The 25,126-nt window shown below is 45.9% G+C and overlaps 1 protein-coding gene across 1 annotated transcript in view; it reads left to right on the forward strand.

Moving 5' to 3' along the window:
* Positions 1–25,126, forward strand: part of PGM5 (phosphoglucomutase 5) — a 179,831-nt gene that overhangs the window by 131,979 nt on the left and 22,726 nt on the right. The window contains exon 10 of the mRNA XM_030293823.1: positions 12,490–12,624. Within this exon, the coding sequence (XP_030149683.1) occupies positions 12,490–12,624 (135 nt within the window). The remainder of the gene's footprint in view (positions 1–12,489; positions 12,625–25,126) is intronic.

A 25,126-nucleotide genomic window follows, 5' to 3' on the forward strand; every position in this document is an offset into this window, starting at 1 on the left:
AGATAAGAGCGGTCAAGAAGTTGGAAGACCCAGAATCAAATCCTATCGCCGTCCCACTTACCAGCTATAGGACTTCTGGAAAGTTCCTTGAGCCACAGTCTCCTCCTCATCCGTAAAATATCTGTCTCACAGAGCTGTTTTAGAAACGTGATGGAAGTGGAGTGCCCGGGTGGCTCAGTCGGTTAAGCATCTGACTCTCAGTCGCGGCTCAGGTCGTGATCTCACGTTCTGTGAGTTCGAGCCCACATCGGGCTCCGTGCTGATGGTGCAGAGCCTGCTTGGGATTCTGTCTCTCCTTCTCTCTGCCTCTCACCTGCTTGTGCACGCTTGCCCTCTCTCTCAAAATAAATAAATAAACGTAAAAAAAATGCGATGAAATAAAATACACAAAAGCTCCTAGCTATCCTTTCTACAAGAAGTATACGCTACATTTTTTGTAGTTGTGTTGCGTTTCACACGAGGATGCTTTCTGGTGGATGGGATTGCATCATCTCCAAAATAACATTAATGAATCTCCGGAGATGTGAGGTCAGGAGCCCAGCACATGGGTGGGACCTTGGAGCCTCTAGGTCTCAGATAAATCTTTTCCAGTTTTGCACCATATTTCCTACTTCCATTTTTCAAAGGAACCTCAGAACAAACTTTTCACAAATCCAAGGCTCATGTAGAATTCCAGAGTCGTAAAATATGTGCTTTCTAAATTATTCTTGGGAGGATTTTGTTCCCTGACGAGGAAGGTTTGAAAACTGTTCCCTGAAAGGATTATCTAGGCAACACTAGGTTCTGGACTTAATCTGCCCAGGAGAAGCTTGTCTGTTGAGCTAATTTGTTTTGCTGTTAAATTCACTAACACTCTACCTTGTTCCTTCATCCGTGCACATTTGTATCCTTTCCTTCTTGACCCTTTTTACAGTTCCTATCAGGATAATTCCTCAGCTAGATCTCACGTGTAGATCTCTCTTTATTCCTTGTCCCCTCCCCTGCAACCCCGAACACTGGTTTCCATTTTTACTCTGGAACTTTTTTTGTTTTCTTTCCATGCTCTTTCATATTAGCTCAAATGTGGCCGTAAATAGTAAATGCTACCAGGAGCTGCTCTGGGGAGTTTCTCTAGAAACAAAGGAAGGTCATTGTTCATCTTCCCAGTTTCCAGGACCCCAGTGACTTGTTTATCAGTTGGTGGCCCTAAGTCACCCTGGAGTTTCTCTGTAGGTCTGTGTTTGGCTCCCTGAGGGTTTGGGGAGACAGTTAACACTCAGCAGTATGCCCATTGTCAGTGAGTCACAGATGGTTCTTTTGCATCGCAGTTTGGTTCTGTTGGAGCAGAGGAGGAATTCCTGTGTCCTGGGACTGTTGGGAAACTTCCAGCACACATCTCCGCACTGAGGCACACATCTCCGCACTCCTGGAAGTCCGTAGTCCTCTTAGCATTTGATTCCAGGGATGGTTAAGTCTGGGGCACGAGTCATATGACGTTGGTGCAGAACGGCAGTGTCTACTCCTAAAAGATATACTTGAATTTAAATGAACATGTATTATTTTTAAATAGCCGTAATGCACGTGGGGGCATTCAGTCAGCAGATATTTCTTGAGAGCCTACCAAGTGCATAATAATTGTTTTTTTCTTTTTTCACGGAACAGTTTTCGAATATAAATGTAGAACAGCTTTATTGAGATGTAATTTACATCCCATACAATTCGCCCACTTAAAGTACAATTCAGTGGTTTGTAGTAGATTTATAACGTTGTGCGATCATTACGACGGTCCGTCTTAGAACACTGTCGTCACCCCCAAAAGAGACTTGTCCTCTTTAGCTGTGATCTCCATTTCCAACCCTGGCCATCCCCAGTCTCCTTCCTGGGTCTATGGATTTGCCTATTCTGGACATTTTACACAAATGAAATCATACAACAGGTAGTCTTTTGTGACTAGCTCCTTTCTCTAAGCAGAACAGACCATGTGTCACTCTTACTGACGAATAACGTCCCATTATGGGGCTAGACCACATTTTGTTTATCCACTCGTCAGCTTGCGGATATTTGGGTCGTTTCCACTTTTTTGACTGTCATGAATAATGCTGTTGTGAACATTCACGTGAAGTTTTCGTGCAAAGGCTCTCCATTATCTTGGGCGTAGGGCTAGGAGCGGCATCGCTAGGTCAAATGGTGACTGTAGTTTCACCTTCGAAGAAACAGCCATATGGTCTTCAAAGCAAATTACACTGTTTTACATTCCTGCCAGCTGTGTATGCGGGTTCCAACTTCTGCACACTTTGGCCAACTTCTGTTACTATCTTTCTGATTAGAGAACGCTGCAAATTAATCTATTAAATGCTGTGCTATTTTAAAATTAAGAGAGAAGAGATTGGATCTCCATACAAACAAACGTTTGCTGTGGGAGGCAGAGGACTGTGGTCTCTCCGGTGTTGGGTCCTGTTGGAGGCAAACAGACATAGACTTGAAGGCTGGCTTTGTCGTTGCCTGCGTTTGTGACTTTGGGCGTATTGCTTAACTTCGCTTAACTTGATGGGGCAGGTGGGTGGCATGCTGGTGATAAATATCATATAGGGTCACAGAGAAGGTTGGAGGAGAAAGTCCTGTAAAGCCCCAGGCACAGCGGCTGGTATCCATTTGATATTCAAGAAATATCTGTTGCTTCCCCCTTTCCAGAATCCTCAACTTTGGAGGAAAGGGTGTGAGTGGTGTTCAAGGGTACAGGCTCGAGATCAGAAAGTCTCGGGCGTGAATCAGCTCTGCCACGTCCTTGCTGGGTGATTTTGGGAAGTTTCTCAACCTCCCTGTGCCTTTCCTTGTCTGTGAAAATAGGAATCATAACTGTGGCTCCCTCATCCAGCCATGGGGGGAATTAGATCATACAGGTAAAGCCCTGACACACAGTAACTACTAATAAACGGTTAACTAAAATAAGTTATGTTCAAAGAGTGTCCTTGGGAAAGAACGACTTTGACATCTCACGAGCCATGTTTGATGAGAAAAGCGGGGAAAAGCACACCGAACAGCGTACGACTTTGTAGGGTGTCGTGTGAAGACATGGGAAGGTCTCTTCAGTTTCTGAGTCATCTGTGAATTGATTCAGTCGCGTTTCTCTGCCTTCCCCAAGTCTCCCCCTCCCCTATCTCTCCCATCCCACTCGGTTTCAGAAAAGAGAAAGTGTTTTAAAAACAGCTCTGTCTCCTTTTTGTCCTTGATTTGGGGTCAAAGTCAGGAAACAGACTGGGGGAGGAAAAGAAAAGCCCATTTCACATATATCTCTAGAGATAAAGAAAACATGCTCCTCCGTCCAAAATGAAATTAAAATCCTGTTCTGGTGATAAGCCCTGCCCCCCTATCTGCTTCACTTCTGTGGAAAATGTTCAGGAAAGTCTGTCCTGCCTGTGAGACCACGTGGAGGCCATTTAAGGAGCAAGAAGGACACCCCCGAAGTATTTAACCCCTGACATGAATTCCCAGGGACCTCACTGGCCTTCCTGTCGCCTGTCAGGTCTCGTGGAATTTACTATGGCTGCCTCCAAGCGGCTGATGTTTTCGTGATGTTGGGCACCAAGAGGAAAGTTGATGTGTGTCTTCCATTAAACCGGACCCAAGAGGAACTCTGATTTAGAAATAGCAATTTAGCGAGGCATGGTTCAACAACTGTAGTTCATTCTCTCCTGTCCCATGAGGATGTGTCTCTGTTTATTGTCAGGTAAAATTGAGTCACATGAATGAGTAATAATGCCTTCTTCAAATATGAGTGGGAAAAACAAGCCAGTAGCTCCTATGAGAGTGGGGAGTTCAATCCAGTGGCCGACTAACTTAAGAGGCTCCCACTGTATTTAAGAGGCATATAGTTGGGAGAAGGGAAGAGTTGAGGGAAGGGCAGGTACCTCCCTAAGGCTTGACAGGTGGCCCACTCTTTCCTCAAGGATGAGTTCATTGTACAAACATCAAGGTTTTCCATGGTGCTAGGCACTCTCTCTTTTCCTCACCTATCGCCATCCCAAGCAACATCATTAGTACCCAGGTTACCTCTTACCTTTACCCTCCCCACATCTTCCTTCTAGCCAAAATCTTCTGGAGTCACCACTCAGTGCCCCCATCATTACGACACTCTCCCAGCTGTGATAGAAGGAATACCCCCGATCCTGGTAGCGTGAAAGGACAACATGACAGAGGGTACCAGCACTGAGTGACAGCATATTGCCACTGGGGTGGACATCAATTCAGAACCCCGCCCTGTATTGTGAAAATTAACTTGGAAGAGAGAAACCTCGACACCAGGAGCGGAATTTGAGGAACCGGGTCTCTCTTCGTCACCCATCCCACGCCTGTATTTCCATTTAACCAGATCAAAACTCGTGAAATTCCACCAGTGCTGAAGTCATTTGCAAGTCACAGTTCAGCTGATATTTAAAAACCTGATGTAAATCCAAGCATACCGGTTAGCTGATGTGGAAAACCAAATCCAATCTGATCAGGTCAGGCTAACGCCGAGCTTATTAATCCCCCTTCGAGTTGTGCAGGCTGAGTGGAAGCATTTTGATGTTGTCCTCAACCTGGAAAAAAAAAAAAAAAAGAACCATTTGAAATTAGTTCAGAGAAAAAGTACACTTTGAAGCTTGCTTGCAGAGTCAATTTGCCTTTAGAGGTGTTATTTTAATATGCAGGAAGGTGTCTTCACTTTATCCTCTCAGTATTTAGAAATAATGAAGGAGGGGCGCCTGGGTGGCACGGTCGGTTAAGCGTCCGACTTCAGCCAGGTCACGATCTCGCGGTCCGTGAGTTCGAGCCCCGCGTCGGGCTCTGTGCCGACGGCTCGGAGCCTGGAGCCTGTTTCGGATTCTGTGTCTCCCTCTCTCTGACCCTCCCCCGTTCATGCTCTGTCTCTCTCTGTCTCAAAAATAAATAAACGTTAAAGATCCACCAGCATACAGGACAGTCTAGCAGGAGAGACAAACTGACATGCGATTTGTAATCACTATAGAGTTTATTGAAAGGTATTACAGGGAAAGCGCTTACTTGGAGTGCATCGTAGGCGGTACTCGAGTAGGGGCTCTGGGGAGGTGATAGTTAAGCTTTGCCCTGAAGAATGAGTGGGAGCCGGCCCAGGGAAGACCATCTTGACAGACTAAATGCCTTTCTTTAATCTAATGTCGTTATACCATTGTTTGGCTTTCCAGATAAAGAACTGGGATTTCCTATAGGTCATAGCCTTCTCAGCGGGGTGGCACAATATTTTTATTCTCAGTGTCAGTGCCCATTCTACAACGCTGCAGTTTTGTTAAATAAAGCCACTTGGGCCTTCTGGTAGGACACCTTGAGAACCATGGGTTAAAAATATTTTTTAAGTGTTTATTTATTTGAGAGAGAGAGAGAGAGAGAGAGAGGTGAGCAGGGGAAGGGCAGAGAGAGAGGGGAGGGAGGGAGAAGATCCCAAGCAGGCTCTGCACTGTGCACACAGAGCCTATTCGGGGGCTCGAACTCACGAACCGTGAAATCATGACCTAAGCTGAAATCAGGAGTTGGGTGCCTAACTGACTGAGCCACCCAGGTTGCCCTCCCCATTTTTTTAAATGATTTTTTCGGTTGCTTCTCCTGTGATTTTGCCTATTTGTCTTCCAAAGACCAAACACATATTCATTACTTTATAAGGACTTGTTGGCTGGTTTGAAAATAGGAAGAGGGAGACACTTTCTGGCTCATTCTAAAGTTCTTACTCCTTTGCTTCTGATTCATTGGAGTTTTATTATAATGAAGTACCTTCTCCTGACAGAAGCTGGTTGCTTTAGGACTATCTTCTAAAATGCTGATGGAATCCCACTAAGATGTATGATAAGAATCCAAGCATTCTGGAATGGATAACGTCACAGTTGCTTCCTACTGAAATACCAATGTCTGTTTGCGGTCGCGAGGGTGACTGTCACCGGGAAACATAATTATTAAAGGAAAAAACTGCAGACTGTCACAGGAACTCAGGGAGGAAGCGACCCCTGTTGTCTGGGTAAAGTATGTCTGATTCCAGAATAGCCCAGAACTGGGGCTGGTGTTGAGTGAACAGGGACCAGCAGCTGTTTTGGCCAAAGACGCGGGGAAATGGGATATGTGTGACCTAGTTCCACTGTTCCAAATTTGATGGTTGGAATCTGGATAACTTTTAAGTCCTCACTCTCCAAGAAGCCCTCTCATCACCTACTGTGGTTTTTTTCCCGGATGTGTGTCTTAAAAGCGCACCTACAAAGTCACTTGACCTTGATTTCCCCCCAAATAGTTATTCGCAATGATTGGTCTCAACGCGTGCTGGTTGGTTGTGAAAAGGCTAGATGAGAATTCCTCCAGAAGGAGGGCAGGCGGGTACGGCTGTGCAGCCAGTGCACTGCACAAAGGCACTCAGCCTAATGGGGGAGGAGAAGCCAAAGTCTAGGCCAGCCAAGAAGAAAGATGCTTTTCTATAAATTGTCTTCCTGTTTGCAATTTATATAAGGGCGCGGTGTGGACCAGCTGCTGCCCTGCTCAACCACTTTTGAACTCACGCTTGCAGCTAACTCTATGACTTAAACAAAGAAAAATGGGTCATTCTAGTTAATTTTTTTCATGGAGAGCTGTGTCTGTCCCATCCAAATCTTCTGCTTTATAAGCTGCCCGCTTTCTTCTACAAAATGTGGTTCAGATGTTCCACAGGAGTATTTTCACCTTGAAGCCTTCCAGATAAGTCCCTGGGATTTCCTGTGGGAGGTAACACCTGAGTGAGGCTCCGAGTCTCGCTCTCCCACGCCTGTCTTGTCTCCGGGTTCACAGGCCTGGTGTGGCCAGCTGACTGTGTATATGTGACGTTGTATTAGATTGCAGGGCCATATGCTGTTTCCCCCTGGAATTCATCCTAAGGCACCACTCGACTTCCAAATCACTGGTGGTAATGGACAGTTCCTCCTTCCCCGCCTGGCTGCAACATGTCTTCGAGTCTCCAAGCACACATCTGGCGGCTCTGCGTGTGTTTAGCAACTCGCAGATTTCCCTGCGTTGATTTACACGAGGGCTTCAAAACAAAAAACAAACCCAACATTTACGTAGCCAACATTTATCGGATACCTGCTCTGCTTAAGGCTCTGTGCTCATCTGGGGGACCGTACAAAACACATGAGACAGGGTTCAAATAGTTCACGGGAAGCAATGTGGTTCACCCTAAAGTGACAGGCCTGGGGTCAAAAGACCTAACGTTCTGGCTCCTCGATTGGCTCGCTGTTACCTGAAGCGGTCTTGAACTTCCCCTTTCTTTCCAGTGAAGCGAGGAAGTGGCCTAGATGACTCTGAGGTCCTTCCTTCAGGACCATAATGGTCTCAATTGACCAACTTAGGAGGGGCATTTAGTTGTCGGAGAAGCCAGGCCAGTGGGAGTTCTGGAGAAAATAAATGGTAACAGATCCGTGAGCTTAGCAGTGATTGCAGAGAACATGGCACAGTTCTTAAAATAAAATTAATCTTAATTCTGCCTAATTTAAAAATAAATGTGCCACAAACTCTTCCCATTTAGGCTTTATTTGGCAATCTTCTGCAAAATCTGGAAGGTTGGATGGCTTCGAGCACAGTGCCATTTTCATTAAAAGCTTAACATAAGAATAGTATTTATAGACTGATTTCTAATTTTCAAAGCACGTTTCGCATATAGTCTCTGATCTGATGCTCACAACAACCCAGTAGGCCTGGCTGTATTGTTTTTCAACCCTTCTCAGGAAACTGAGACTTACAGAGCTTAAAGTGACTTACTCAAGGGACGCCTGGATGGCTCAGTCCCTTAAGCGTCTGACTCTCGATTTTGGCTCAGGCCATGATCTCATGGTTTGTGGGTTTGAGCCCCGTGTCAGGCTCTGCCCTGACAGTGTGGAGCCTGCTTGGGATTCTCTGTCTCTCCATCTCTGCCCCTTCCCCATTCATGTGCACGCTCTCTCTCTCTCTCTCTCTCTCTCTCTCTCTCTCTCTCTCTTTCTCTCTCTCTCTCTCTCAAAATAAATAAACTATAAGAAAAAGTGACTTGCTTAAGACCACCAGCTGAAAAGCCAAGCCAGAATTCCAGCCCTGTTGTTCTCCAGTTGTTATCCCTTTATCATTTCCAAACTGACTTTCTACAAGCGACAAACCAAAGAGGGGCAAATGCGGGGAGAAATAGAAAAGCTCTAGTGATAAATGGAAGCAAATTGGAGGATTTGGGGGTGGAAATACCTGCAAGGGAATGTAGCTCTTTAACCATCTTCCACTGGGACAAAGCTGAGGTGGGCAAAGCCTCATTCTTGTCACCGAGGCTACACCAACAGGCACTCGGTGGGAAGGAAAATGCTAAGCTGGAGCTAAACGTGCCCGTTTGGTACCCCACTCCGTGACTGAGATTGTCTTAGGCCTCGCTGATTCCAATGCGCAGCAAATTTTGCAGTTAATGGGCTTAGGATTTGTCTCTTGCCACACAAGTGGGGACGGGAACCCACCATGATTCAACTCCATTGTTTTTAGCCAAAACTGAACTTTGCCTTAAAAATGAAGGATGAGTAGATCCAGCATCATTCACAACGGCCCTTCAAGGTAAATATGTTAACCCCGGTTCTCTGATGGAGAATATAAGTGTGTTTTCATTGGGTCTGTGAGTCGTCCTTAAATGTGGGAGGGGGCATCCCAGGGGTGCTCACTCCACTTGTCAAACACGCAGTGACATTCATTCGGGTGTTTGCAGAGAGCCTACTGCGTGCCAGGCATTGTCCTGGGCTATGGGGATAAATGGTGTGAACAAGGACCATAAGGCTTTGCCCTTCCAGAGCTCACCAGCTGACGAAGGACCCAAAGACATGTTTCAGCAGTTCCAACACTGTAGGGTTAAGGCTAGAAGTGAGAGGAACTCCTTTTATTCATTTGTGCCGGGCCCTGTTTCTTCAGGAGGATTTGTGGCAGCAAAAACGTACATAATGAAGTTGTTAGGACGTAAATAAGAAACAGAAATCGAGACTAGGGAAAGTATAAATAAGAGTAGAGAGTCAAGAACAGAAGAAGAAAAATTCATAGTTATGCAAGTCATAAGGATCCACTTGGGCTGAACCTCAAATTTGGCATTAAGTGTTCTGGCAGCCATATTGAAAAGGGAACTATGGTTAGTTATTATTGACAGAAGACAAAAAATACCAGTTCCTCAGGGAAGGAAAGGCTTTCCTAACACTTGGCTCTTGAGGAAATGTCTCATGTGGAATTTTATACAGTTTCCAAATATAGCCCGAAAGTGACTATAAAAGTGGGTTTTATAAGGCGGATACCTTGTAGAGCCAGCAGTGAAAGTGAGGATATGAAACTGAAATGCATTTTTTTTTTTTAATTTGAGAGAGAGAGAGAGCGCGCGCACACGCGTGCGAATGGGATAAAAGGGCAGAGGGAGAGAGAGAGAATCTTAAGCCGACTCCATGCTCCGTGTAGACTCTGATGCGGGGCTTGATCCCAAAACCCTGGGATCGTGACCTGAGTCTAAATCGAGAGTCAAATGCTCAACTGACTGAGCCACCTACCCCTAAAATGCAATCTAATAAGTCAGTTTTTGTCGTGAGTAGTCGGTCGGAAGTACATCGATTTGGGTAACGTGTATGTCCAGATGAATCTGTGGCTAGGTGCTAGAATAACTGGGGGAAATGCATGGATTAGACACTCTTATTTATACAAGTCTTGATAATTTTCCTCTATTGGGATTTTCTTTTCTGTTCTTTTTTAATAGGAAATTTATTGTCAAATCGGTTTCTGTACAACACCCGGTGCTCATCCCAACAGGTGCCCTCCTCAATGCCCATCACCCACTTTCCCCTCCCTCCTACCCACCATCAACCCTCAGTTTATTCTCACTTTTTAAGAGTCTCTATTGGGATTTTCATAAGCGCATAGATCAAATATCTTCTGGGATAGGGTTGAAGGGTAAGTATCTCGTGTTGCGGATCACGTAACGGTTTATACCAGGAGTTAGCAAACATTTTTCTGTAAAAGATAGTAAATATTTTTGCCCTCGTGGGCCAGTTTCTGTCATAACTATTCAGCTTTGCAGTTTTAACACAAAAGCAGCGTAGATAATACGCCGAATGGGGACAGCTGTGTCCCAATAAAACCCGATTTATAAAAATAGGTGGCAGGTCAAATTTGGCTGACAAACGATATTGCCAACCCCTGATGTAACCTACAAATTAAAAAAAGAAAAATTTATGACTGGTATACTTTTTTTGGAATTACAGAACATTTAGAAACTTGGCAAGTCTTGGTCAGTGGCGACTTTGGCCTCATAATTTAATTGAGAGTAGGGGATGCATGCGGGAGAGAACATAGCTCATGTTCAGGGTGTGCGTTCATTAAGTTCATTGGAGAAGCATGCAGTGCTGAAGCAATCCCATACAACTTCACGCATCAAAGTGACACTCAACAGACACGAAACTAGAGTTGTCACAGCACAGAATTGGGCTGGGTCTAAAATTTTTTTCCACCCATGCAGAGGAAGAGAATTGTGGTGTTCCTCACTTGGAGGTCTCACACAACACCATGGGTTCTAGTAAGATCCCACGGCTGGTTCCGTAGGAAGGAGAGACATTGGGCTAGCCTTTATCATCTTTTCAAGCGCCCAGTCTATTCCAGGATACCCGATGTAGGTGCTAACCGAAATTCTATGAATACAGCCAAAGCTATGGTTACCCACAAGGAGAAAAATCATAACATGATTTCACTGTAAAAAAAGAAAGCAAAAAAAAAAAGGCTTAGTTGTGAGCTGATAACACATTTTGATGGTCTGCTATGGCCCGAGTTCTTAAATACCTCCCACTGGCCATATACCAATTGTGTAATGAATGGGAGCTACAATAAAGGGTTGAGTTTAGTGGTCATCAGAAGAGGTGGCCTTGAGTGGTTTGGAATCTACAACAGGTGGTTAGGGCTTCAGCCTTCATATTACTTTAACCGACGTCTGTGTAAGTCCTAGTCCTGAGCAACCAGTCACCTACTCATGTGTCCCATCTATGGTGACAAGGGGAGTGCAGGCTTAAAAAGAAATAACAGCTTCAAAAGAGTATGTAAAACCATGACCGTGGATGCAGTTATGGAACCTTTGGGGCCTTATTGTCAGTTTGGACATGATTTGGTATGTAACACCGACTGGTAGGGGATTGCTCCCTTTACTCTATTTAGAATGTCATAACTATTCCCTCCTCTGGCAGCACAAGATGGGTAAGGAAACGGTTACTGCTCGTTGCAATGTGGTCACAATGTGGTCCAGGCTTACGGAGAGCAAGTACTGTGTCTTGGTCTTCATATACCCAGGGCTTGGCCCAGGACTCAATCCCCAGGGACGATAAAATGTTTGCCCATTGAACGACTCCTGGTTAGTATCATCCTGTTTGCAGAGCTAGTATCATAGAGAGACAGGTTGCCAGGAAGGGAGGGGGCTCCTGTTTGTCACGCAAATCATGGCAGGCAATGCATCGCTCCAAAAGAGGCTAAGGCTTTTTTGGGACTGGACAAGAAATGCCTGCAAAATTTAAAAAACAGAAAGCCATTCAGATGGAATCATAGTGCCCCCGCCCCACCGCAGCAGATATGGGGGGGAGGGGGAGGTAAGGCATTAGCAGTCAGATTTATATGGGAGGTATATTTTTAATAATGGCTTATTCTTAGCAACCAAGATTTAAGGCCAGACAAGTTTCAAGGGCAAATGTCTTAGGGCAAATGTCTGATGTCAAAGTCGCCCGAGACTTCTCCTTTTTCAGACATAACAACTGACCAGACTTATTATTTTGTTTCCTCCTCTTCTTTCCTCTGCCCCCTCCCAATATGCTTATTTATAACAAGGGCTTTATCAGTTGTCTTAAGAAAACAAATTTCCTTCAACACACATTACAATATGATCTTACGGTCGTATTTTTCAAATATCCCTGCCACTAATGAAAACAGATGCACAGAGAACGGAGACAGTCTGAGCCAAAAGCAAATTAATGCTGCCACAGCTCTGCCCCCACACCGTCCTGGTGGCCAGGGTGTAGAGTAAGAAGGAAGGACAGAGCCAAGAGGATGAGGTTGTATGCAGGAACCCCAGAATCCAGCTGAGGCTCCAAGCCCGAACATTTCATTATAGGCCTTACTTGCTATGAGGGAATGTGAGTGCGAGGAAAGAATCAAAACAGATGAACTTAAAGCAAAGGGCGGGGGGAGGGGGGCGGGTAACCTTAACACAGGTAATTTGCTTGACTGTCATAAAGAAATTGCCCACTTCCATTGCATCCAGGGACAAACTTTGACCCCAGGGACATTTATTAAATATCATCCCCTCCTTTTCCCTCCCCCTCTTTCCGGTTCCCACATCTCCCGACCAAGGGAACATGAGCGTCTGTTCAGTTTTGCCCCTAAGTCTCCCCCAGCAATAACCACGAGTAGGTATTAATTGTTACTCTCCGCGTATTCTTTGGCTCACTGACCCGTTCTGGGTGTTCTTGGTCTCAGGGCCTAAGGATCATTTTCTCAGACGCCTCACGGCTCATCTTTCGGCTCAGTTCCTCCAGTGGTATGCGGGCCACCATCAGACTGTATGCGGAGAGCTACGAGAGGGACCCCGGCGGTCATGACCAGGAGCCTCAGGTACGAAAGCAGAGCTGTGTCCTCAGCAATATGTCTCGTCACTCCTGGAAAATTTAGGGAGCTCTCGTGGGCCTTTAGTGGGGGTTATCTGTCTTTCTGGAAAGTAAATTCCATATCGATAGATCCAGCTAGAGGACAGGCTTAGAGTAACTCTAAGCAGATTTCCTTCCTTCCTTCCTTCCTTCCTTCCTTCCTTCCTTCCTTCCTTCCTTCCTTCCTTCCTTCCTTCCTTCCTTCCTCCCTTCTTTCCTCGCAATGCTTGAAAAAGAAAATCGGGCTCTAGCCTCTATGATGGGTTTAGACCAGCACCTCCCAAATGACTTCCCTTTCTTGACTATACTGCAGCTTGTTAATTGGGGGTGATATCAAGAGACAGCACTTGTATGGATGAAGAAATGTTTAGTTAGAGTCAAGCTGGTCACAGTCCTCAGAGCCTTGACTCTGCACATGTAAATAAGGAATCTCCAGGTGTTTGGCAAACTCTGGGCTGGATCCTGACCTTGAGGTGCCAATGCAGGTGCTACTCTGGGCCTCCTCTCTGAGACTGCTGCAGAACCCAGATTCCCTTGAGAAGAAGGTCTGCATTTAAAGTTAGGGAGGCTAAGCTAGGCCAGCCAAGGCTGGGCCACCCTGTGTCTGGCAAAGTCCTTTCCTGTTGTCAACGATAGAGCTAATTAAGAACTCAGAAAGTACGTATCCCCACTGCCACATTCATCAATGCTGCGGGCAACATTAATTAAAACCAGAAAGGACCCACCAGAACATTGGGTACCTCCAGCTATAGTCCTGGCCGCCCCTTGCCGCCTTGGTCTTTACTCCACCCTGGGTTCTGAAGCAGAGTCCTTGATAAGGTGGTTCCTTGAGATGAAGACAGTGGTTCCGTGCTTCTGTTGTGGAGAAGTAGAGAAGCAAAGAGAAACTCACTGCTTCTCATTTTCGAGTGACTCAGGATTTCCCGTGAGAATTTGCCGTAGTCGGGCCCTAGAATGATCTCAGAGAGGGTGTTCTTTCACTGTCAGCGGTTTAGCGCGTTTTCCTTAAAATGGTACCTCTCTCAGGAGAGTCTCGAAGAACCAGATCAATATGGAGCCGTAGATCGTTACACGTGGCCCTGTAGCCAGAAGATCTGTTTGGGGGCAAATCGTCCCAGATGGGGCAGTAGAGACCCTGGAGGCTGACAGCTAGTGTGAGGGTCACCTAGTGCATGAAGCAGCTGAGCAGGAAGCCAGTAAAAGGTCCTTGGCCCTTCCCAGTCAGAATCACAGGCTTTCCATTCAAGGACGGGCCATGCTCTGCCAACATAATTGGTCAGTGAGTACATTTCACCCAAGATAGTACCAAATCGTGCAAGAATTGGAGGCTTACCCTCTCTTTCCATATAAAACCCTTCTCCTCTCATGTTGGGAAATGAGATTAAATCAAGGGCCTAGAAGTCCAGAGCTACAGACAGGGGGAGGAATGATATTCCTGGCCTCCGCCACTCTGACTCACTCTGACTCGAGGCTAGTTTTTCTCAGCATTCTTTTCCCTATTTGCACCGGGTGAGTGGTTATGATATCTGCTGATTTTTATTTACCTCCCACACGGACCGCAGGAATATGACATCCAGGCCTTTAGACACGTGTGAAAACAGTCCTGTGCACAAGTGAGTTTCTCTCTGAGGTGTTACACGCAAGCCAAGTGGTGCTCCCCCTCGCCTTTTCTTGCCCCAAAGCTTCCTTTGAAGCTGGAAACCTCCATAGGCCTGGGTTGTGTGTTAAGTATATGCTTCAGTCTGTGGGTAAAGAAAACGTTAAGTAATGCTCGTTCCCACGTAGTTTCCGTTCTGTAGGTTTAAAGAGTTCACCATCGGTTGGGGATTCCTTTCACTGATCGTGTTCTTCTGATCAGTCATCTAGATGCCCTCTCTTTTCCATCATGAGTGAGGGTCTTCCCAGATGTGGCTCGGTGGGCCTCACCATATTTACGTCACGATCCAGCTAAAAATTTTACATTAAAATCGAACTCCTTATTAAAATATCTTGTGTCATTGACTCACCAACTTAAGCCCTGTCGCATAATACATTCAAGTCGAGGTGTAATTTAGAATAAGATTTTGAAAGACATCTGACCCCCTAACGAAGGGGAAGGAGACACCAGCAGGCTCACCCATCACAGTACTGCTGAACCACACCTAGGCACTTGTCGACTTCACTATACCTCCTTATTGCATTGCTTTCCCAGAAGCCCAGCTTCTGCCTTCCAAGAGCTCTGGGAGGAAAAGCCACTGGTCAAGTGTTAACAGAGACCAAAGATAAGCCATGCTCCTCCAGTTATTACTGATCCGGGGCCTGATGGGCAAAGACCAGCTGTGTTGCTTCCTCAGCTGCAGAGACCTCTTCCCCCCCCCCCTTTTAGCTTGTTCCCATTGGCAGCCCAGAAAACAGAACAAATACCCCTTCTCCCCCCACCCCCCCACACTTAGACACCAATAAAGTATCTCTCGAATGTCTAGAGAGCCCATTGATAAACGTATCCAATTCAACAGGTGTTAATGTCTCACCTGCCCTGACTCAAAACCCACCTACCTTCCAGTTAATCACCAGAGGACTAGAGAATTCTCTTCACCTGACTTCTCGGCATCTGGCTGTTTTACTTGGCACGTGGAGAGTTCCTGGTCCGGACATCTCTAAAAAGTTTTTATTGAAGTTCTAGTTAGTTAACATGCAGCGTTGTATTCGTCTCAGGTCGTACAATGTAGTGTCCATCCATCAGCCGGTGTGCATCGCAACAGGGGCGCTCCTTAATCCCCATCACCTACTTCACCCATCCCCCCCACCCCCACCTCTGGTAACCTCAGTTTGTTCTCCACAGTTACGAGTCCGTTTCTTGGCTTGCCTCTCTTTTTGCGCCCCTTTGCTGGTTTGTTTTGCTTCTTTAGTTCCACATATGAGTGAAATCATATGGTATTTGTCTTTGTATAATAATTTCTTAACTACATCAAAAAATATTATTTGTAAAAGTTTATTTATTTTGAGAGAGACAGAGACAGCTTGAGTGGGGGAGGGGCAGAGAGAGAGAGAAAGAGAGAGAATCCCAAGAAGGCCCCATGCTGCCTGCACAGAGCCTGACGTGGGGCTCGAACCGACGAACCCATGAGATCATGACCCGAGCAGAAACCGAGTCGGACGCTGAACCGACTGAGCCACCCAGGTGCCCCATCACACACACAAAAAAATTTTTTTTTAATTTTATCCATCTGTGCCTGGGAACAGGTGGTGAGGGGAGAAGGAAGATGGCAGCCCTGGTGAGAGGAGATGCTTGCCTTGCCCTCACTCTGTGTCCTGGGTAAATCAGGCAAGCCTCCGAGGCCTGTTTCTGGAAGATCACATCGTTTTGAAAATAGAAGATTCCTTTAATTTTACTGGCCATCAGTAGGCCTCCAACAAGCCCTCAAACCAGCTGGTAATAATTTGGAAAAAGAGATGAGCCAAAGGATCTCAGTTCACAGGTGACCAGAAACAGTCCAAGTGTTTCCATTTTCGTTCCCACCAAGCTTATTAGCAGAACTGCTAAATTAACTGTTTATTTACCTTCTTTCCTTTTCCCTTTGAACCTGAGGGTGGAGTAGCTAACGAACAATAAAAGATCCAAAAGGAAAAGGAAGGAGAAGTTTTGCTAAGGGCTGGATAATCACAGCCTGATAATCAGCTCTGGCTAATCAACACTTGGCTTTAACACTTGGTACTTTAATTGCAGAATAAAACCACACCCTATCCCACCCCAGGTTTTGGAAGGGGCCCAGTTTTTCCCCAACCCTCCTTATAATCAACGGACTTTACGAATTTCTGATAAGCTGTAGATAGAATAAGGACCAATATCTAAGCACCAGGGGTCAAATTGGAATTCGTCTGTCCAACCAAGGGCTGGTTGCCATTTTACCCTACTTGTTCTTATGACTTTATAATCTAGAAATGTTAAGTCCAGAGCCATTTTGTGCTTTATATTGGGAGAACATAGAACTTCTCATCTAAACCAGGATATTTTTGAGAATGAAATGGGACACTGATAATAATTATGTTGAGAATGTCCCCAGTAAACCAGGATATAGGGTTACTCTAGTTACATGCCTTCGTGCTATCCTAGATCTGCACATCTCTTTAGAGGTGGGTTCCCGAGGGCACTAGCAACATAAACCTAGTAGTACAGAGGAAACGAACCAGTTGGATCCATGGTTCTAACAGAGCAGGACCACTTGGCTGGCTGGCTGGTTGGGAGGGCGGGGGGGGGGGGGGGTGGGGGGGTGGGGGGGGTTGGCGGTGTGGATAAAGATACCTGTGCCTGGTCCTCCCTCTGAGAGATTCAACTTTAATTTTCTGGGTGAAGGGACTGCATTTTTGAACAGCCTCCCAGATAAGTCTAGTTAGATGATGCTCTCAAACTTCAGTGTTTATTTCAATCACCTGGGGATCTTGTTAAAAATGCAGATTCTGACTCAGTCTGAGGAAGGCCAGGGAGTCTGCCTTTCTTTTTTTTTTTTTTTTTATTTTTATTTTTATTTTTGGGACAGAGAGAGACAGAGCATGAACGGGGGAGGGGCAGAGAGAGAGGGAGACACAGAATCGGAAACAGGCTCCAGGCTCCGAGCCATCAGCCCAGAGCCCGACGCGGGGCTCGAACCCACGGACCGCGAGATCGTGACCTGGCTGAAGTCGGACGCTTAACGGACTGCGCCACCCAGGCGCCCCGGGAGTCTGCCTTTCTAACAAACTCTGAGGTCATGCTGTGTTGCTGGTCAAGGAGCCACACTTTGAATAGCAGAGTTGGATGAACCGCTAAGCCTTAAAGACAGGTCATTGAATTCTTGACAATTGTAGGAAAAGCAATACCTTTATTGTTTTACATTTTTTTAAGTTCATTTATTTATTTTGAGAGAGAGAAAGAGTGTGAGCAGGGGGAGGGGCAGAGAGAGAGAGAGAGAGAGGGAAAGGGAAAAAATCCCAAGCAGGCTCCCTCCTGTCAGTGCAGAGCCCAGCATGGGGCTCAAACCCATGAACCCCGTGATCATGACCTGAGCTGAAACCAAGAGCCAGATGCTCAACCAACTGAGCCGCCCAGGTGCTTGAGCAATTCCTGTTTTTACTGTGCTCGCATGCATGGGGCTCTAAATTCCTCTCTCCAGTAGCCCACTGGAATGAACTGGAATGTCTTCCAGGCACCTCCAACTTGACTTACTGCGGAAGTGGCCTCCTGCCAGCTTCCCTCATCCCTCCTTGCTCCAGAAGACCCCTCCTTCTTTACCTGAGGGAGTCTTCATCTCTCTCAGTAAATGGCAGTTCCGTTCTTCCCAGAGGGTTCAGCCAAAATCCTAGGAATCATCCTTGACTCTCTTGTTCTTCCTCCCATACTTCACATCCAACAGCAAACCCTATCAATGACCTTCAAAGCACAACCGGAGTCTGACCCCACCTTACCACCTCTACCATTTCTCCCCAGGACCAAGCTCCTGTCCTGGCCTCTCGATGACTGCCATTAGCTTCCTACCCGGTCTCTCTCCTTTTCTCCTCTTGCCCACTCCACCCCCGCGTACCGAAAGTCTTAGCACAGCAACCAGAATAACTTTTTTTTTTTTTTAAGTTAGATCCCCTAATCACTCTGCTACAATCCTCCAGTGGCTCCCTATCTCACTTGGCAAGAGCCAAAACCCGTACCAGGGGATCCAGCCCCCTGCTGGAAATGATCCCCTTCTCCCTCTGACCGCGTCTCCTACCTCTTGTCCTGTGTCTTTCTACCCTCCAGCCCTTGTTCTGTGCACATACCAAAGACACTCTGCCTCCTGCCGCTTAAAAGTGGCTGCTTCCTCTGCCTGGGGTGCTTTTCCCTCCAATATCTCTGCGGCTTGACCTCTTGTTTCCTACTTGAGGACTCCCCTGGCCGCCCTATGTAAAATAACCCTCACATTTGCATACCGTTTATCTTTCTCACCCTGCTTTACTTTCCTCCATGGCACTTACCCCGTCTCACACATATATTCACTTGCTTTGCTGTCTGTCTCTACCAGTAGAATGTAAACACCGGGAAAAAAGTGTGTAAACACTTTGTCAGTGTTCTTCGCTGTTTCCCCAAGCGCACAGAATACTATCTGGCAGAAAAGGTAAATGCCCGATATAATTTTGCCAAACAAATGAAATATTCAGTGTTAATTACTTCCGAACATCTCAGACGCATTATATCACCTGGGAAACTGAAGTATTCTGTGCTCAGTATGAACCTTGGTGCTACCATCAGGTTTTCTCTTAACGCTTGAAAGTTTGAAGCAAATTGTTGTCATTTTTAAGGTCCCTGCTAAGTGCCAGGAACCATTCTAGATACGTTAGATATGCCCATTATTGTGTTAATTGTTCTAGTGCCCGCCCCCCCCCCCCAGAGTAGAATTATCATCCTTCTTTTTCAAGTTGGTAAACTGAGTCAGGGAGCCATTCATAGGGAGCAGGCAGTTTCTGGATTGGAGAGTCAAACTAGCTCTTCATAAAACCCAGGTTGTCCATGCTAACCCTGAGGTCCAAGGAGAGAGGATTTCCTCCTACCTCTATGCTTGAACCCAAGGCTGCATCTGGAGCCTTAGTTCCGTATTTACTTACTGAGATACTGTTTTTTCCCTCACACCAACCAATCCCCTGATTCTTAGACATCGGTGGGTGCCCAGCAGTTAAATTCAGTTCTGACACTAACTACCCGGAGTTAGCCCAGACCCCACAGATTAAGGGCTCAGTCCCACAAGACTGCCCCCACTTAAGAAAGGGGTGCCCAGGCTCCCCACATTTCTGTTCATTAGAATACACATTCAGGGGTTCCCATGATCCCTTCCTCAGCTTTGGTAATTTGCTAGAATGACTCACAGAACCCAGGAAAGCACTTTGCTTACTACTGGTGGTTTATTATAAAAGATACAACTCAAGAATGGCCAAACGGAAGAGATTCATAGTGCAAGGTATGGGGGGAAGGGTCCTCAGAGCTCCCATGGCTCCTCCTGGCACACCAGCCTCCCAGGACCTTGAGGTGGTCACCAACGCAGAGGCTCTCTGAACCCTGTTTAGGAGTTTTTACAGAGGTTTCGTTACGTAGATATGATTGATTAAATCACTGGGCATTGGTGATTGAACTTCACCTCCAGCCCTTCTCCCTTCCTGGGAGGCTGGGATTTCCAACCCTCTAATCACCTGATGGTTTCCTCAGGCTGCAGCCCTCATTCTGAAGCCATCTGGGGTCTGTAAGAGTCACGGCGTCCGCGTAAACTCAGGTGTGGTTGAAAGGGACTTACTATGATTAACAAATCCACTCATATCACTCAGGTAGTGCAAAGGATTTGGGGAGCTCTGTGCCAGGAGCCAGGGACAAAGACCAAATATGTGGTTTTTTATACCACACTTATAAATGTGGATAAACGTAGGTGCTCTGAAAACATCCAGTTTTCCCTCCCTTAATTTGGATTAGCAAGGAACAGGTTTTAAAAAAATCATCTAAAACATAATGTTCTAGATACATCCTCGTTGGGTTTTGTACGCAACGGGGCATCTAAAGTGAGGGGTTAAAAACTAGGGGAATAAAATTAGAAATGATACGTGTGATGGGGAAAAATTGGAAACAATGGCGTTCAGAAGTGAAAAACGTAAATGGATACCCACTTAGGTATTCAGTTTTCATGACAACATGAAAATGTATAGACGTGTGTGTTTGTGTTTGTACATGCTTATGTGTGTATGTATGTGCGTGTGGTTTGTGTACGTATATACATATACACACACACACACAGAGTTTTGGATTATGTCATAGCAGTTAAATATATGTGAAAAACATCATGTTGTTACTTAGAAAGAAAATCTGTGCAGGGATGTATTAATAGCCTGACATGAAGAAAAAGATGAGAAGGCAGTTCATTTTCTTTTTCTCCTCGGAGTTTAGTCTGGATTGCTATAATTTGAAAATATGGAGGAGGGTGGAGTGATGGAGGGAGAGTTTAGAAAAGAAACACGTGGGGGCGCCTGGGTGGCGCAGTCGGTTAAGCGTCCGACTTCAGCCAGGTCACGATCTCCCGGTCCGTGAGTTCGAGCCCCGCGTCGGGCTCTGGGCTGATGGCTCAGAGCCTGGAGCCTGTTTCCGATTCTGTGTCTCCCTCTCTCTCTGGCCCTCCCCCGTTCATGCTCTGTCTCTCTCTGTCCCCAAAATAAATAAACGTTGAAGAAACACGTGGTTAAAGGGTTGGGGTGTAAACTCTGGCCAAGTTAAAGAGCGGGCTCATTTTGCCTGTCAGGGAGGCATGACCTGGAGGTCTTCAGGAATTAGAAGAATAATACGATGCAGAGAAAGATGACCAGCTGTTCTCCATAACTAATGAATATGTAATGTGATGAAATAAACTCAAGCTGAACTGGAAGGGATTCAGCCTGACTGTTAGAACAATTTCTCAACTGTGAGGGCGTCTGCCCAAGTAAGATGGCCGGTTTGTGCTTTTCTCGGAGTCTCTATGACCACACAGATTTAAATAATTTTTAAATAGAGGCAGGCGTGGAAAGGATGGGACAAGGTAATGTGTCAGCGTTTTCTAGAACTTTAAAATTGGAGTTCTGTGATTATTATTTAAAAAAAAAAAAAACAAAAAACAAACAGGGTCTGGTCAGGTGGGTTAGATTCCCCTCTAGTGGCATAGAAATGAAATTAGGACAGCTGTGTTTTCACAAAGCCGAGTCACTTGGAGCTGAATGATACTTGAGAAAACGACAAAGATGTGTGAGTTTTCTTTATTTCTACTCACTCAGGTGAGTAGCCTCCTAAAAAGAGTGAGCGGAGCAGTCCTTTCTCTCCCTAGATATTGCAGCCTGCCCTCGCGCTTTGCTATTCCTCTGGGTTGTTCTCCTTGGATCGAAGAACTGGGATCATCACCTGTGGGTGTGTGAAAAACTCCCTTGGGCCTTTCCCTGCCTCTGCTGGGATCAGACCCCTCTTCAAGGTACTGAATGGGCACTCAAGCCTTTGTGGGCAAGCGTGTGCCCTGATGAGAGCTGACTGCGGCTGTAAACCACTCGTGGTGAGCCCACAGACAAAGCCTAGCTCGATTCCCCCTTTTTGGCAATAAGCACAGAAGAGACCCTTCTCCCAAATCTTCTAAGGCCGTCTGGCATTGCCATTTTACCCCCGAGAACCTGGTGGCCTTAAGAAGCAGGAGAACTAAAAGGCGTGCCTTGATCCTGGCTTTGGGTCAATTGTAAATTAAGGTTTAGAGACCCAAAGCCCGGAAAAAATTGTATTTCCCCTCCCTGCTTCCCCCTATGGAATTCAAAATAAAAACAAAGTTAGCTTCAAAAATAAATGTCAGGAAATCTAACAAAACTTTTGGTTTTTCCTTCTGAGGCTGTTTATTTCGGTGTCTCTGCTTTGCTGTGCCCAAAGCGCATGCCTCACCAGCTATTGGTGAACCTGGCACAGTTTGTGTCCACAAATCGCAGAGTCTTGCCGGGTCTTGTTTACTCAGCCTGAAAAGGGAGCATGAATGAATTTGCCTTGGTTACACAAGTACAGAGGGTCACTGGCCATAACTCCTCTCACCAGATGAATGGGTTTGACAACTGTGGCGAGCACAGTCTGTCTTTCCCGGCATCCTCTTTGTTCCAGCCCGGATACACCGCACAAGCAAGTTTCCCTTCGGCAGAAAGCTACCCGAATCTCATCAGCTGGCAGTGATTCAGGCTTTCTTTGAAGCGGTGCTCTTCTTTGGTGGATAGTAAATCATTTCCTTTGCTCATAAACAAAAGTGTTTCTTGGTCAATGAATACCGGCGGTGAAAGTGGAGGTTGCCTGTGACCTTCAGGAGAAAGCCCTGGACCAGACTATGCCCTCAAGCAGTATCAGGAGGAGACATTGCCTGGGCTCGCCACCGCGGTCGTGCATTTTTCCTGGGGAACATACGTTCTGGGTGGCTAAGGGGAGGAATGTGGCTGTTTTAGCTCTCCTGTCTGCTCTTGGATGATTTCAAGTTTGACATCCTCATCCCAGAAAGAGAAACCCTGTTCCGGATGAAGTGAGGGAGCTCTCCGTCCTTTGGTTTTGCCTCCCGGGAGAGCTGAGAGGTATGACAAACTCTGGAAGGGCAGCAGTTCAGTCCCAGAATGCTTAGGTCTTAGGAGAGAAAACAGCGAAAGGTTTATGAAATTCTTGCTTTGTGGGTTGTGTATGCTTGTTTATTTTGTTTTGCTTTGGGTTTTATTTCCAAGCATTTCTGTTTGTAGAAATCATCACGGAAGGTGTTGTTTGGTAACTTGGGGCCTCTGTATTCCAAAGTTAATGATGGGCAGGTGGGAGGTAATGAGGCTATGAGAGTGTTTTAATATGTAGGTTTTATTATTTAGGTATGGTGAGGCCAACAGATTAGGAGACAATCGCCACCGAAAAGATGGCGGGTTAGTCATTGTTCCCGGGAGGACCGGGCATGCCGCTCCATTCAGGGCCACAGGGGGAATCACCAATTACGAGGCAGAAAGAGTCGGGGGGAAATGTGGGCAAGAGCTTTTATTACCAGACTTAGCAGACTGAGGAGACTTAGGATTGGCTAGTTTGAATAATTTTGGCAGGCTCTGAGGCGGAGGGGCTGTTCCTGGTTGTCTGATACCTGGCCCTTGGGTGATTAGGGCCGGTGGACAGTGGCCTAGAATGTGAAAGTCCCATAAAGGAGATATTTGGGGATGGGACTTGGGATTGATTGGTCTGCATATGAAAGGTGTGTTCATAGGGCACCTATTTGCTACCTCTAGAAATTAGCTAACCCTGGGAGGAGCAAACCCTTCCACTATTAACAAGGCCACAAGATGTCAAAGCACCACAATAAAAGCCATGTGTCATATGGAGGGGAAAAGACAGAAACACAGTCACTTTTCCAGGTGTTTGGGGGCACCAGAATTTTGGCCCGATGCCCCATTGTCCCACCATTGGGCTTTGGAATCATACACCCTTGGCCTTGAGCCCTTGGCAACTTAATCTGTAAGCTTCAGTTACTTTTCAGTCATATGGGGATAGAAATACTTTTTATTTCGTAGGACTGTTGTGATAATTAAATGAAATCATTCGTGCAGAGTGTTTTGGACAATGGCACACGCAAAGTGCTCAATAAATGTCAGCTGTTACTAATATTGTTCTTGCCATTATTTTTATTCATAGCAGTGGAGACCAGTTTTCTGATCACACGAAGATCAAAGAGTCTCAGACTAATTAGTAATTTGTTTTGTTGGGGTTGTCCAGTAGTCCTATTCTATCCAAGACAGGGTGCAATTGGTTGGTTGTTCCCAACTCCTTTGCCAGAGAGAAAGGATTTGAAGACAAGAGCAGCTGTGAGACAAAGGGTGGGCTCATCGGAGAGAAGATTGTGGAATCTCTGTTGCTGGTTGTAAGATAAGTGCTTGATGGCTTCAGAGTATTAAATGCAAAAACGTAGCCCTACGGAAGAGGTGTTAACAACTTTTCTCTACAAAGGGCCAAATAGCAAATACTTTTAAGTTCTGCTAGCTGTGTTGGTTTGCTAGGGCTGACGTCATAAAGTACCGGAGGCCAGGTGGCTTAAACAATAGAAATTTATTATCTCCCAGTCTTGGAGGTGGGAAATTCAAATTCAAGGCATCGACAGGGTTGGTTTTCATCTAGGGACTGAGAGGAAAGATCTGTTCTTGACCTCCCTTCTTGGTCTGTGGACGGCCGTCTTCTCCCTCCACTTCTTCACATCATCTTCTCTCTGTGGATGTCGGTGTCCAGATTTTTCCTTCTTGTAAGGATACCAGTCACATTGGATCAGGGCCCACCCCAATGAGCTCACTCTAACTTGATTGCCTCTGTAAAGACCCGGTCTCCAAAGAAGATCGCTTTCTGAGGGACTGGGGGAGGGTCAGGACTCCGACATGAATTTCGAGGAGGTCACATTAGTCATATGGAACTGTGTTACCAGCTCTCAACTGCCATTGTAGCACAAAAGCAGCCACAGACAATGCGTAAACCAATTAGTACATTTACTTACGGACAACAAAATTTGGACTTCGTGTACCTCTCACATGTCACAAAATATTCGTCTTCTGATTTTTTTTAACTGCTTAAAAATGTAAAACCCGTTCTTGTTCCTAGGCTGTATAAAAACCAGGTGGTGGGCCAGACAAGGACTACAGTTTGCTGACCCTGCCTTACAGGTTTTAAACTATTTCTTGTTACATTCAGTGAAGCATACATCAAAATGAGTTTGGCTAAACAGTACATTTTATAAAAGGTAAAGTGACATTTGTATTTGTGTGTGTGTGTGTGTGTGTGTGTGTGTGTGTGTGTGTTGATACATGAATTTTCCAGTTTTAAAACAAAGTATCAAATATCTCCGGAAACCCCCAAACTTGACGTTCTGAGATCGAACTCCCTGGCTTTTGGTCGCAATGAAGCCTGAAAGGAAAATGTCTTAGAGCATGTTTGTATTCGTGAAATCAAGTTCCTTTTTTGGGCT

This window comes from Lynx canadensis, chromosome D4, assembly GCF_007474595.2.
Source record: "Lynx canadensis isolate LIC74 chromosome D4, mLynCan4.pri.v2, whole genome shotgun sequence".
NCBI lineage: Eukaryota > Metazoa > Chordata > Mammalia > Carnivora > Felidae > Lynx > Lynx canadensis.